Raw genomic sequence first — 16,135 nt, forward strand, 5'->3', positions numbered from 1 at the left:
GAGCCAAGTCAAACCAGGAGTGCACGAGGTACCAAACGCAGAGCAGGAGAGTAGTCAGAAAGCCAGGGTCAGTATGGAGCAGGATCAAATAGATTGAAGCTGTAGCTGGGCCAGGAAACCACACGAGAAGAATCACAAGCAAAGGAGGAACAGGAAAGGCAGGTATAAATAGACAGAGGGCGGGAGCTAGCTCCGTCTGGCCAGGCTGCGATAGGCTCTCCCACTCCTAAGCCTGCCATCCTGAGTGGTGGAAGATGGAGTCAGTCTCAGAGACATAGACTCAGGTGCAGACTGATTACCTATGGGAGTATCCACAGAAGTTGTGCCTGGCAGATCCTTTACAGCAGCAATGTGCAGCCACATAAACAGAGATTAACGTTAATCGAGTGTCCTGATAATGAATACACATGATCTCCAGCCTGGACGTCATGTGTATTCAGAATCCTGACACTTCTGACTCTTTTCTTTGAGATTTCCAGCAAGGGAAAGGAAATCTCGTTTACCTCCGTAATCTCGCGAGATTACGCGTGGCTTGCTGGAATCTCACAGAAAAGATTCAGAAGTGTCAGGATTCTGAATACACGACGTCCAGGCTGGATTTCATGTGTATACATTATCAAGACACTCGATTAACGTTAATCTCTGTGTATGTGGCTGCAGATCGCTGCTGTGTAAATGAATGGAGAGGAGTGTATGATGCTGACTGGTCACTGATTGGTTCACTGAAATTCCCCAGCATTTACGCCACGTGGGAACGCAGCCTAAGTGTGCAGTCACACGCTGCAGATTTTGTTGCAGAAGTTTTCTGCGACGGATGCCAAATGCACACCATGCGTATTATGTGCGGATTTGCCGCAAAGATTTTCCTGCTGCAAATCAACAGCGTAATACAGTACCAGCAAAGTAAATGTTTCCGTATAAAAATGTAAAAACCGCACCTAAGGGAATGTTCACACAGCACTAAAAAAACAAAAGCAGAGACAACGCGTCAAATATGCTAGCGTTTTTGCGAAGCACTTCTTAAAATACAGGCGCTTTTGGCAGGATATGGGTTTGCTTTTTGGCGCGTAATTAGGACTTACATTGACTATGGGAACATTTGTCCCGTTTTCGGCGTACATTACATGCCAAGAATTTACATGATGCTTTTAAAAACGCTCGCGTAAAAAAAGCACGCTTTCCCATCAATGTCAATAGGAAGCTTAATCAACCGTTTTTCAACACGTATTTTAAAAACTCTCAAAATGTGCCAAATTACGCGTCAAATATACACCTTGTGTGTGGGCCTAAAAACGCATAGAAAAACACAAACCATAATTTGCGCATTTTATCTGCAGTTTTGATGCATATTTTCCTGTATCAAATTACGCAACATGTACACGTAGCCTGGAAATCAGTTCTATTCATCTGAATAAAACTTGCAGCAATCCATGCATCTGCTGCAAAAACGACCACATACAGACGAATGGATTTTCAGTTGCAGAGATTTCTGCAACAAAACCTGACGTGTGTGACTGCACCCTAAGACCGGGTTCCCACGGGTAGGATACGCTGTGTAAAAAAATCATGCAGCGTGTCCAACCTGAAACCAGAGTACATTCGGTCTGAAAAATCGCGCGTGCGGTTATTCTAATGGAATTTGCAGCTTGATTGGCTGCAGCGGTCACATGGGATGAAACATCATCTCAGGAGGCCGGGCTGCAGGAAGAAGGAGCGCGTTCTGGGTAAGTATTTTTTTTTTTCTTTTTTTTTCCGTAAGTGCGATTTTTGCTGTGTAATCGCTTCGAATACGCGGCAAATAAATGGAAAATCAACTAAAACGCAGCATAAGTTGCCAACATGTATGAAGATTATATGGGATTAAAAAAACCAAAAACTAATTAACATACAAAAACAGCCCGGACATAGACGTTGCCCTTTTGCCCCCTTGCCCACCACAGGTCATATAATTCAAGCGGCTCATTCTCTCCTTGGAGGATTAGGAGTGCCAACACTGCTGGTAGGAGAAGATCTGAACGCTCATCCGGTTTTGCTGAATAGAAAAGGAAAATGAAGTCATCTTCTCTGCGATCAGAATTCAGGCTCACGCTGTTCAAAGCTCAAAAGTGTCCCCAGACCCAAATACCTTGTCCTCAGTAAACAGCAGGACGCTAAGAAAGATCACGTGACTGCGAGCACTATCTGGTCAGGTGACTCCACGGCTAATCCGATTTGTGCAACATAAAACATTAACCCGTTTATTGACAATGGTCCACAGTGCAAAGCATGACAGAGCCCTCTGCCTGAAAGGGGTTAATTGGCACAATCCAACGCCACCACATTCCAGAATTGATGAGGGAAGAGGCTTTCGCGCAGTAGAATGGCAGACGCCGGTAAGAAGATTAGGAAAGTGAATACGATTGATGACAAGGCTGTTTTCTAACTGTGTTTACAAAGGATACGCTGGGTCCAAGACAGAAAATAGACGATGTAAATGATAACATACATAATACTTTATAAAGAAACCAGCCGGGAGAATTTATGACAGACGAAACATGGCGCGAAATGAATGAATTAATTTATTTTTTAGTGGACAAAAAAATTTATGATAAATATTAAAAGAATAGTACGTAGATAGTTATGAGAAAGGAAAGCAAAATTAAAAATCAGATAATTTTTCAATTGCTCCCTTTTTAGATGCTTATAATATATCGATGAACTTTTATTACCTTTATTTTAGGAGAGAATTGAAAATAAGCAGCTGTTCCAGCATTGATTTTCACAGTATAAATTTACGCCGTTTACTTTGCAGCGTAAATAACAGGTTACCTTTATTCTATGGGTCGGCACGATTATATATGTAAAGGTTTTATATGTTTTCCTAGGTTTGCACAATATGAACCCTTTCAGAAAACAATGTACTTGTTTTTGCATCGCCGCATTCCAAGAGCCGTAACTTCTTTATTTTTCCGTCAGTGTGGCCGTACGTGGGCTTGATTTTTGCAGGGCAAGGTGTAGTTTTCATTAGTACTATTATGGGGTACATGGGACTTATTGATTAAGTTTTATTGATAGCAAAGCAGAGAGGAAGAGAAAGCTGGGGAAATCAAAGAATCAAGATGGAGACTTTTTAAAGCACAGACAAGGCAGCAGAACAAAAAGTAAGTAGAGTATACATAAAAGAAGTGTGGTATACAGTCAGGTGTGGGGGGGGGGGGGTGCAGACATGGAAAGTTGTGTTACCACTGGAGGTCTTCTTTAACAGAGCTCTCTGCTTTGGACTTCGCTGTGTCCCCCAACAATAAGTTGATCACAGGGTGTCCCACTGCAGTGACCCCCAGCAATAAGCTTCAATGCAGCACCCCCACAGGGGGAAACGAACAATTAAACACTTCATGTTTAAATCAATGGGTAACACACAGATAAGCCGAGTCCTCCAGGCTGCTCTGGCTAAGAGATGAGGGTACCAATTGTGGATGCCCCTGCTGTCAATGCCAAATTCCCTAGCAGGTTATTCAAGAAACGGATATTCTAAACCGGACATTCCCTATAAAAATTAAAAAAAGGAAAAAGGCAGAGTATGTCCGCAACCCTTTAAAATCCAGCCTATTTTGGGTCTTGATGACCAAGTGTTTTATTTGTTTTTTTTTTATTGCTGGTTTGTCAGAGCCATAACTGTTTTCATTTCTTTTCGCTATACGTGTAGATTGGCTGTTTTTTTTTGTGGGACAAGTTGTAGTTTTTATTGGCACAATATTGGGGTCCAAATAACATTCATTTGATTAATAAGGGTATGTTCACACGGCAGCGTCCGTAACGGCTGAAAGTACGGGGCTGTTTTCAGGAGAAAACAGCACCGTAATTTCAGCCGTAATGGCATGTTGAGGCGCTTTTTGCTGCGTCCATTACGAACGTTAAATGGATCTGGTTTTCCATGGAGTCAATGGAAAACGGCTCCATTTATGTCTAAAGAAGCGACAGGCACTTCTTTGTCGCAGGCGTATTTTTTTACGCCCCGCCTTTTGACAGCGGGGCGTAAAAAAATGACCGTGTGCACAGAACATCGTAAGACCCATTCTAATGAATGGGCAGATGTTTGCCAACGCTATCGAGCCGCATTTTCAGACGTAAATCGAGGCGTAAAACGCCCGAATTACGTCCGTAAATAAGCCGTGTGAACATACCCTCACTTTCACTAAAGCATTCACCAGTGCACTGGATAGGTAATAACTAACGGTATGTTCACACGCTAAAGTAAAAACGGCTGTAAAATATGGAGCTGTTTTCAAGGGAAAACAGCCCCTGATTTTCAGCCGTTTTTTAAGCAAACGTTTTTTGATGCGTTTTTTTTGGAGCAGTTTTTCTATTGGCACAATGAAAAAAGCCGCCAAAAATGGCTCAAGAAGTGACATGCACCTCTTTTTAATGGGGCGTTCTTTTACGTGCCGTCAACGCCATTTTTCCCATTGAAATCAATGGACAGATGTTTGGAGGCGTTCAGCTTCTGTTTTTTCAGGCGTCTACGCCCCGAAAAATGCCTGAGAGCACGGCCTGTGAACATCCTCTTAGAGTGGTGGGGGTCTGACCTCTGGGACCCACACCTATCACCAGAACAGGTGTCTTGTGTCCCCAGTTCCCCCGCAGCACAAAACTACTTGCCAGGAGGAGTTGAACAGAGCGGCGGCTGAGCGTACGCCTTGCCACACCAAACGCTATGGGCACTGACGGAAATTGCCAAGCGATGTTTCTATAAGTGCCATTGGGCTTGAATGGTGCGGTAGGGTGCATGCTCAGCCGCCGCTCCATTCAACTCCTCCAAGAAAGAAGTCTTGTTCTTGGGAGGGGGGGGGGGAACGAGGACTGGGGACACGGAACCTATGTTCAGGCGATCGGTAGGGTCCGAATAGTTGGACTTCCACCGATCTAAAAGTGAATATCCAGTGACTAGGTGAGAACATGTTAAAACTGGAATACTCAAATAAAAACACAAGAAATCTGCCATGATTTGCTGGGATTTTTTTATGTTACTTGCTGTGTTGTATAAATAATATGTTAAAACTATTATAGAGGTTGTTGCAATCGTGGGAATTCTATGTATGGATTCTTTATGGTGTAAGGTTTAACAATAATGGAATTTTTTATAAAAGCAACAAACAAAAAAACTCACCAATATTTATTCTTTCAGTGGCCAGAACTGGGAATGATCTGATCAGGTGCAACATGTGAATTGAGTTTCTATCTGTGCCCTGTGTTTGGGTGGGTTTTAGTCAATACCACACAAGGCTCCAGATGGTGATTATTTATTAAAAATTTTTTTAACAATTTTAGTTTGCCTCCTAATTTTGTAGGCTTAGAAGCCAAAAGGTACGTCTGTGGCCCCACTTCATGGGTATAAATTTTTAAACATGACATTCTGGATTCCTGCAGCCACCACTAGAGGGAGCTGACTGCTACTATGCCATTATAGAGTTCAATGCATAACAGTATGCAGCAAGCTGCTACGCTCCCTAGTGGTGGCTGCAGGTAGACAGAACAGAGCATATTGGACTCATTTATGTAAACAGGTCTTGTTGCCCATAGCAAGTGCCGTTCCTGGTTTTGGCTTAAAACATACATGCAAAATCTGAAGCAAATCTGCACTGTTTGAACCCAGCCTTAGGGCTTGTCCACACGTAACGGAATTGCTGCAGCAGGATTTCCGCTACGGAAAAACCGCACCATTTCCTGCAGAAAATGGTGCAGATTTTGCGGCGTTTTTCTCAATGCTGGGAGATGGTGACATCTCCTCTGAAAAACGCAGCAATTCAGTCCACTTTCCGCAGCAGGAATTGACATGCTGCAGTACGAAAAATACGCACCTCAGGTGAATTTCTGGTCGCAAATTTTACGCAGTGTGTGGATGATGAGATTTGTTACATCTCATCCACTTTGCTGCTACTGTATTATGTTGCGTATTTTCCATCCACGATTCCAGTTGGAAAATACGCACTAATTCCGCTACGTGTGGACGAGCCCTTATGCTCCTGAATTTAATCGGTTTCCCATTGTAAACTAAAGAGGTATACCTCCAAATAAACGTGCTCGCCTAAACACAGGACAGGGGATAATGATCTGATTACTGGTAACCCCACAGAGGAGTTGTAGTTCCTAATAGCACCATATAAATGACCACATAATTTACTGGGAAACAAAAAAAATTCATTGTGGGCTAAAATTGGGAAAAATGCAATTCCTACATTGTTTTTTGGTTTTCGTTTTTACGGCTTTCACCGTGCGGTAAAAACGACAATATAACTTTATTCAGCGGCTCAATAAGATTACGGTGATACCAAGTTTCTATAGGTTAAATTGTTTTGTTGCCACATTCTGAGAGCCGGAACTTTTTTATTTTTTCGTTAATTGAGCGGTGTGAGGACTTCTTTTTTGCTGGACAACCTGCAGCTTTTTTCGGTACATACAACTTTTCGATCACTTTTTAATCCATTTATTTAGTTTTGGAGCCAAGGTGACCAAAAACCTGCGATCTTGGCGTTTTAAATGTTTTTTTTCGGCATTTAATGTGAGAGCTAAAGAATGGTATATAGTAATAGTTTGGACTTTTACAGACGCACCAATACTAATGTGGTTTATTTTTTACATTACTTTAGAGGAAATGTATGTATGTATGTATACATACACACACACATTTTTTTTTACACCTTATATTAGTCCCCCTTGGGGACTTGAACCAGTGATCGTTGGATTGACCGCAGCATTTGAGGGGTTAAACGGTCAGGAAAAGCGCAATTGCGGTTCCTGGCCGTTAGTCCCGGGCGTCAGCACGCTCCATACTTGACCCTATAACGCTCATCACGTACATGTGCATAACGCATCAAGGGGTTATCCAGGTTTTTTTCTAAATTGATGGCCTATGGCCCTAGGAGAGGCTATCAATACCCAGATGACCTCTAAGCTATTAAAGGGGTATTCCCATTTTAGACAATTTACGGCATATCCACAGGATATGCCCCCATTACCACTACTTGATCTCACGTATCTGCGTATCACGTATGTGGGACAGGTAATAGCGGATCTCAGGAGCTGCACTATACTGCTCCTTCAAAGAAAGCATTTCAATAGGAGAGAAAACCATGGTGATAATACAGGGTCAGACTCGGTAACTATGTGCCCTAAATAAAACACGGAATACACGACTATACCCTTGAAATTGCAATTCACAATTCATATCACCTACTCACCAGGCAAGTGTCAAGGATGTTATGAGGCCGGGCTACTGACTCTTGACCCCGGCACACCTCTAATAAAAGATCTCGGGATTGGCTCGTTGTCTAGCCTCACCCTATCTGATTGGCTGCCGCGGCTTTGCACTTTCCCACGATGCAGCGCGCTGTTGACGGGTGAAGAAAGATGGCTGCGCCCGGTATCCGCGGCGTGAGTGATGGAGATATGGCTGCAGCCGGGGCTGAGACTAGTTTTCGGAGAAAGGTGCGGGGAAAGCTCCCGGCTATCAGGGGGACCCGGCCCTCCGTGCATAATGGACAGCTCCTCGTTTCCTCTGGCGTCCCCTCTATGGATCACATCCTAGGTGTGTGGAGGGTAAAGAAGCGTCCTAGCAACAGTCATAGCAGCATTATATACCCACACAGTGACACTGACATCCCTCACTGCGCAGCTCTCTGATAATACAGTGTCTACAATATATAATGGATCACCATATTCTACACTGTAACCGTAATGTACATATACAGTATAACATACGGTATAAAGGACACATCTACAATACATAGATATATAATATACGGTATAAAGGACACATCTACAACACATAGATATATAACATACGGTATAAAGGACACATCTACAATACACAGATCTATAATATACGGTATAAAGGACACCTCTACAACACATAGATATATAAGATACAGTATATATGACACCTCTACAATACATAGATATATAAGATACAGTATATATAGGACACATCTATAATACATAGATATATAACATACAGTATATAGGACACATCTACAATACATAGATATATAACATACAGTATATAGGACACCTCTACAATACATAGATATATAGTATATAGGACACATCTACAATACATAGATATATAACATACAGTATATAGGACACCTCTACAATACATAGATATATAACATACAGTATATAGGACACATCTACAACACATAGATATAACACAGTATATAGGACACATCTACAATACACAGATCTATAATATACAGTATATAGGACACAGCTACAATACATAGATATATAACTTACAGTATATAGGACACATCTACAATACATAGATATAATATACAGTATATAGGACACATCTACAATGCATAGATATATAACATACAGTATATAGGACACATCTACAATACATAGATATATAACATACAGTATATCGGTCACATGTACAACACAGATATATAACATACAGTATATAGGACACATCTACAATACATAGATCTATAATATACTGTATATAGGACACAATTACAAAACATAGATATATAACATACAGTATATAGGACACATCTACAATACATAGATATAACATACAGTATATAGGACACATCTACAATGCATAGATATATAACATACAATATATAGGACACATCTACAATACATAGATCTATAACATACAGTATATATGACACCTCTACAAAACATAGATATGTAACATACAGTATATAGGACACCTCTACAATACATAGATATATAACATACAGTATATAGGACACATCTACAATGCATATATATATAACATACAGTGTATAGGACACCTCTACAATACATAGATATATAACATACAGTATATAGGACACATCTACAATGCATAGATATATAACACAGTGTATAGGACACCTCTACAATACATAGATATATAACATACAGTATATAGGACACATCTACAATGCATAGATATATAACATACAGTGTATAGGACACCTCTACAATACCTAGATATATAACATATAGTATATAGGACACATCTACAATGCATAGATATATAACATACAGTATATATGACACATCTACAATACATAGATATATAACATACAGTATATAGGACACATCTACAATGCATAGATATATAACATACAGTGTATAGGACACGTCTACAATGCATAGATATATAACATACAGTGTATAGGACACCTCTACAATACCTAGATATATAACATATAGTATATAGGACACATCTACAATGCATAGATATATAACATACAGTATATAGGACACATCTACAATACGTAGATACACAGTATATAGGACACATGTACAAGGCATAGACATAGTATATAGGACACATCTACAATTCATAGCTCTATAACACAGTATAAAGGAAACATGTACAATACATAGATAAATAACATAATATATAGGACACATCTACAATACATAGATATATAACATACAGTATATAGACCACATCTACAAAACATAGATATATAACACAGTATATAGGACACATCTACAATACATAGATATGTAACATACAGTATATAGGACACCTCTACAATACATAGATATGGAACATACAGTATATAGGACACCTCTACAATACCTAGATATATAACATACAGTATATATGACACCTCTACAATGCATAGATATATAACATACAGTATATAGGACACATCTACAATACGTAGATATACAGTATATAGGACACATGTACAAGGCATAGACATAGTATATAGGACACATCTACAATTCATAGCTCTATAACACAGTATAAAGGAAACATGTACAATACATAGATAAATAACATACAGTGTATAGGACACATCTACAATACATAGATATATAGTATATAGGAGACATCTACAATGCATAGATAAATAAAATAATATATAGGACACATCTACAATACATAGATCTATAACATACAGTATAAAGGAAACATCTAGTATATTGGACACATGCATGTACTATATTACCTACAGTATATAATGAAAAGTTATACCAATTCGCTAAAATTATTATTTCAACTCCTCGCATTTTCAGGATCTATTCTAGCTTGTCAGTAATGTATAGACACATTACTACTATTTAGATTCAGATGTGGCAAACCTGTCCTGCTCACACAGCTGCTGAGGTTGTTACATTGTATTTGTGTACAGTATGTTATTCAGCAGGAGCACAAATCTCTCCCATGTCCTGTGCTCCAAGATATTGCCTCGTTCTTACACTTTGGGTCTCCTAAAGAAAATTATTCTTAAAGGCCATGTACACATTTATAAATGATTTAATACAAAAATAAGTGTATCAGTGTGATTGGTGCAACTTTGTAATTACATTTTATTAAAAATTATTTTTACATTTTGAGATACAGCTGCTTTGTATCCACTATACAGAGCAGCTGTATCTTGTGCTGAGACTTGAATCCATCAGTTCAGCGGGACTAATGGGTTCAGTGTCAGCGGGTCCTGCGTGTCTCTGACATGCAGGATCCACCTGTTATCCATCACATCTAAGTTATGAACTTAGATGTGATTGGTAATGGCTTGAACCCGTCAGTCCCGCTCACCTGACGGATGCAGCGCTCAGCGCAAGATACAGCTGCTCTGTATACAGGATACAAAGCAGCTGTGTCTCAAAAAGTCGAAATAATTTTTAATAAAATGTAATTAAAGCTACACCAAACACACTGATACACATAGTGTACACCTTTGGGAAAAAGGCACACAGGCACATTACAGCTCCATACAACCCCCCAGTTTGTACGGAGCCGTAATAGGGCACCCATAGGATTGTATGTGGCCCTACCGTACTTCTGTATGACTCTGATTTCATATGAATGAATAGGGAGCGATTTTTTTTTTTACGTCAGATACAATGTGATTACCCCGTACTTCGACATGACGGTATGCAATAGTAGCCATTGCAAACCATACCGTGACATAGGTAGACTTCTCTAATCCGGCCATTTATGGTCCTCTCTGAAGATCTGACATTTGGCATCATGGGCTGATGGGCCAGTTTTATAGTATGAAGATGATGGTTGTATACAGTTTCTGATATTCTATACATTGTTTTTTATTCCAACATTACATTTTTATTACGATTTTTTGGAAATAGAGAAGTAAAGAATAAGGCGATATATCACAATGTGGACCGGTTATACAAGAATTATTACTTAGGGTTTGGTGATATTCTATAAATTTTTATTCATCATTTTGGTTGTCTGTTTGTTCCTGTCTTCCACAGGTGGTGGTCTTGCTGTTGGAACACTACTCCTAATTGGTGAGTGATAATTCCCTGTAAGGCCCCATGCACACGACCGTAAAAACGGCCATAATTACGGGCCCATAGACTTCTATTGGCCACGGGTACCTTCCCGTTTGCGTACGGGAAGGAGCCTGGGCCGTTGAAAAATATAGAACATGTCCTATTTCAGGCCGTAATTACGGCACGGGCAGGCCCATAGAAGTCTATGGGGCTCCCATAATTACGGGTGGCTACGTGTGTGCACCCGTAATTACGGGAGCGTTGCTAGGCGACATCAGGGGATTTCAATTTTTGAATAAAGAGAAGCAAAGAATATGGCGTCTGAGCGATCATGTGACCCTTTTAAGGAGTTTGGACATGATTGTGACATCATTTCCATCCCCCCTTTTTTTACGGGTCCGTAAATACGACTGACAGCGGACCCGTGTTTACGGGCACTGGTACGTAAATACGGGTTAAAAACACGTGACAAAGGACTCGTATTTCCGGCCAGTATTTACGGGAGGGAAAAAATACGGGCATGTGCATGGGGCCTAAAATGTCTGTGGTGTTAAATGTTCATTGATGGGTTTATATTGCTGATGACGTGGGCGCGGTACTAATGAAAAGTTTAGTGGATGCAGGATAACAAACATGACTGCTTCCTTCCAGACAGAGCGCCACACTTGTCCATAGGTTGTGTCTGGAATTGCAGCTCCACCCTATTCACTTGCAATAACACGCATAGTATTTTCTGCTGTGTCATTCAATACTCTTATTTGTTTTTAAAGGAGTATTCCCAGACTCAAAGTTTATCACCTATCCAGTGGCAGAGTAAGTAGACTAGGCCCTGGGTTGGACCCCAAACTTGAGCCCCCCTTCCCCACCGCCGCTCTGCCATGTCTATAGTGAACATCACCTTTTTGTGTGAGCATTGACAAATGGGTGTTACAATTCCCCTTGTCAAAGGGCCGTGTCCCTGCATACTGACAGTCTCCAACCATCGCTGACAGTATCACACTGTGTAGGGACATATCCTCTTGACAATGGGAATGGTAACACACATTTGTCTATTAGTCCTGGGTACACAAAGACTTTATGTGGAGTACACGGATTACCTGCAACAGACATGTCAGGAGAGCGGACAGATCCTCTATAGATCCAGTGACTTACAAGTGATGTCTTCTCTGATGGGTGTCGTTCTCTTTACTTTGCTTCTCCATCTGACACAGACAGATATGGTGACTTCTCCTGATGAGACATCTTTGTCCCTCGCTTCTCCAGCCATTTCCAGCCTCTATAGAAGCACAAAAATTCAGACACCAAGGCCCAGGCCCATACATTAAAGGGGTTGTCCGGGCACGGACCATTTTTTTCATACTGATGACCTACCCACGTGACCGGACAACCCCTTGTACTCAGACTAATAAATTCAGACCACCCCAGACAAGATCCTAGAATACACACAAACCCCAGACCAGAACCCCCTAAATAAATACAGACGCTAGTACAAGCACCCTAAATAAATTCAGACCCTAGACCAGACCCCCTAAATATAGACCCCAGACCTGACCCCCTAAACTAAAAATGACCCCAGACCTGACTCCCTAAACCAATACAGACCCCAGACCTCTAAATACAGACCCCTAAACTAATACACACCCCAGACCAGACCCCCTAAATACAGACCCAGACTCCTTAAACTAATACAGACCCCAGACCAGACCCCCTAAATAAAGACACCAGACCCCCTAAATACAGATCCCCAAACCAGACCCTCTAAATACAGACCCCTTAAACTAATACAGACCCAAGACCAGACCATCAAAATGCAGACACCAGACCCCTGAAACTAATCCATCACCCTTATACTTACAAAGCAGCTCAGTCTTCTCTATGGAGTCTTGCTGCTGTACTAGGACCTGCCTACATAGTCATGTGACCTGCAGGTCTCTAAACCGTAACAAGAACTGCAAACATAAGGTCATGTGACCTTATGACGGCAGGTCCTTTTGCAGGACATACAGAATGCAGCTCTGTCACAGTTTTTGTTGCGATTCGCGACAAATCTGCACTGTACTTTGGGCGGACATGGGCCCCACGGGCGGCCGCCCAAAATGCCCCTATTATGATCCGCCATTGCACCTATCCGCCCTTCTTATAGACTTGGAGTTGGATCGCTATATCTGATCATTAGTCAAAAGACAATGATTTTACAATCTTTGTTTTTATCCTTATTCTCTCTGCTATTATCCATGTCCAGAGGTCGCAATAACACCTTTACAGACGTCATTTACTCTTTTAAATCAGTCTCGTGCCTATTTCTCCGCATAAGACTTAAAAAGGTTTGCCGACACCCCCCAAATCCATTTTACCTTTTTCTGACGGTTTACATGATAGCAGTTGAAGGTTACGTTACGTTCATGTCCTAGCTCTGGCATCTCTTCTATTGTATTTCTGGACAAAGCTCTCTGAAATGTACTTCCGGTACGCCCCCTTCAATACCTTTGCCCACCTACTCTGCCTCCTCCACCTCCCTGTGCCTGCCTAATCCACCTCCCTGTCCCCGCCTTCCCATTTTCCCTGCGTCCGGCTTCTCCACCTCAGTGTGACCGTCTACTACACCCACATGTAATAACATACAAACCTCCCACAGTCCGCCCACTTCTATAGCTGCAGCCCAGTGGTCTGGGCACCCGCGTGGGCTGTTAGCAGGAGACACTTCCACCAACATGTTGGCCTACTGTCCTGGAACCTTGCCCACACTCCAAAGAGTGAGGGTAGGTGGAGCTGCCCTGGCTGTGTGGTGGTGGTGTCACACCAATGGCAGCAGCCGATCACGTTTTGCTGCGTCATACTATCTGAGCTGCGTCCATCAGTTTAGCTGAACTGGGGGCTCGACTGAAAGCTGATCCTGCATGTCCTAACGATCAACGAACACGGCTGCGCGCCAAACATTTCTTCCCCCTACCCCACTAGACATAAAAAAAAAAATAAGAAAAAATTGTACTCACCTCGCCGTTACTCTTTGCTTCACCCCACCTGGTCCCCTCATCATGCTGCAGCTCATACAAGGACCCGGAGGGGAGAAGCGAAAAGGATTGGTGAGGTGATGTTTATGTATTATTTTGTATTTATTTTTTTTGTCCGATGGGGGGAGTAGTCTGATAGGGTGGGTTAGTCTGATCGGGGGGGCAAGATACAGGGCCCAGCATGAGCGAAATCTATGCCAGCTGGGGCCTGGCGTAGATTTTTGCTATCATTTACGTTTTTTTACGTTTCTGGCGTTAATGCGACTTTGTCGTGGCACGTTGTCCCTGTTCCTTTTTGCTAAGCCACACCTCCTTTTCATAAAAGTGGCAAGGGTGGCGTAAAAAGGTCAAAAGTCACAATTTGCACTTGTACTATATATATATATATATATATATATATATATAATCTACTACAGATTTGTAACTTGATAAAGTATATACCTGATAGTTTTTAAGCATTTCCATGAATACATAACATGTACAGAAATATAATCAACGTTCGCTTTTTCCAAGTAAACCTAAAGTTCTCTACCTCATTAGATTAAATAAGATACAGAAAGCAGCGCGTATAAAAATGTGGTAAGTGCGCGGTTCTTAAGGGCAATTCCACACTTCAGATATGTCTAAACATTACATAAATTTGCCTACCCTTTCCAATAAGGCGGATGGAAAACGTTTAACATATATTTGCATGAATAAGTTATTTATTTCTCCATCATTTACTAATGTCGCAGTCAATTTGCTCTCCTCACACTTGTAACGTATCCATTTTGGTGTCTTATGTGTGATCACCATTCACCGTCTGGGTCCACGTGAAGACGTCTCCAGCCTCACTTAGCGACTTTTGCTTCCAAAACATTTAGCTCATTAGATGCTTCCAAAATGAACTCTTAATGACATAACCGTGCCTTTATTATCCAAGACCAAGAAATTAGCCCTTTAAATGGCTCAAACCTCTAACGACATTTGTTTTGATGTTTTCTGAGTGACATGGACCATGGATCATTTACTTCTGAACGTGATCTGTCTATAGATTTCCATAAACGTGTCTGCATTTCTATCTTTTATTCTAAACCCGTCTGTTGGGAGCATAGAAGATCCTCTTTGTGGCTCTATGGTTTGTCACCACTATCTCGAAGACAACTCTGGACGTCATAGAAGGGGGTACCCCGCTTACCAAAAATGGACAGCCTCTAACAAAAAGTGTCTCTTGCTCTGGGCCGAGCCAACATGGTTGGCTATTTATTCCCCTGGCAATAACAGCTGATCACCGGGGGCTTCTTAAACTGGACCCATGGCAATCATCTGATCGCTGGACCGGCTTAAATTTAAAAAGTGATTTGATTCGATGAGACAACCCCTTTTAAGGCATTTCCATTGTGGTCACCTTCTTCTGCCGCAGAATGTTAAAGGGATAGTCCCAAATTATACGTTTATTGTCCACAGGATACTGATACAACCCCTGTTACCCCTTAAGGGCCAGGCCTTTTTTCATTTTCTTTTTTGCCTAACCCGCCTTCTAATAGTTATAACTTTTTTAATTTTTCCATTGACATAGCCATATGAGGGCTTGTTTTTTGCGGGACGAGCTTTAGTTATTAATGGCACCATTTAATTTGTACCATACTGTGTACTGAAAAATAAAAAAATAAGTTGTTATTTGAGTTTTGTTTTTATGGCGTTCACCGAATAATATGTTAAATTTATTCTGCGGTTTAATGCGATACGGTAATACCGGATTTACATAGTTTTTCTTTCTTTTACTATTTTTGCAAAAATAAAATAATTTGTTAACATTTTTTGGGTTTTTGTTGCCATATTCTAAGACCCATACCTTTTTTTTTATTTTTCCGTCGCTGAAGCGGTGCGAGGGTTTGTTTCTTGCA

At 41.2% G+C, this 16,135-nt stretch overlaps 2 protein-coding genes across 5 annotated transcripts in view; one reads left to right on the plus strand and one right to left on the minus strand.

The window, feature by feature from the left end:
• Window positions 1–7,515, minus strand: part of IMMP1L (inner mitochondrial membrane peptidase subunit 1) — a 40,750-nt gene extending 33,235 nt beyond the window's left edge. The window contains exon 1 of the mRNA XM_075837742.1: window positions 7,218–7,515. The gene's annotated coding sequence lies outside the window, so the exon portion shown is untranslated. The remainder of the gene's footprint in view (window positions 1–7,217) is intronic.
• ELP4 (elongator acetyltransferase complex subunit 4) overlaps window positions 7,365–16,135 on the plus strand; it is a 211,441-nt gene continuing 202,670 nt past the window's right edge. For all 4 annotated transcript variants that reach the window (XM_075837738.1, XM_075837739.1, XM_075837741.1 and 1 more), the window contains exons 1-2: window positions 7,365–7,564; window positions 11,218–11,253. In XM_075837738.1, the coding sequence (XP_075693853.1) occupies window positions 7,387–7,564; window positions 11,218–11,253 (214 nt within the window). In that variant the 5' untranslated portion in view covers window positions 7,365–7,386. The remainder of the gene's footprint in view (window positions 7,565–11,217; window positions 11,254–16,135) is intronic.

This window comes from Rhinoderma darwinii, chromosome 9 (assembly GCF_050947455.1).
Source record: "Rhinoderma darwinii isolate aRhiDar2 chromosome 9, aRhiDar2.hap1, whole genome shotgun sequence".
In the NCBI taxonomy this organism is placed as follows: domain Eukaryota; kingdom Metazoa; phylum Chordata; class Amphibia; order Anura; family Rhinodermatidae; genus Rhinoderma; species Rhinoderma darwinii.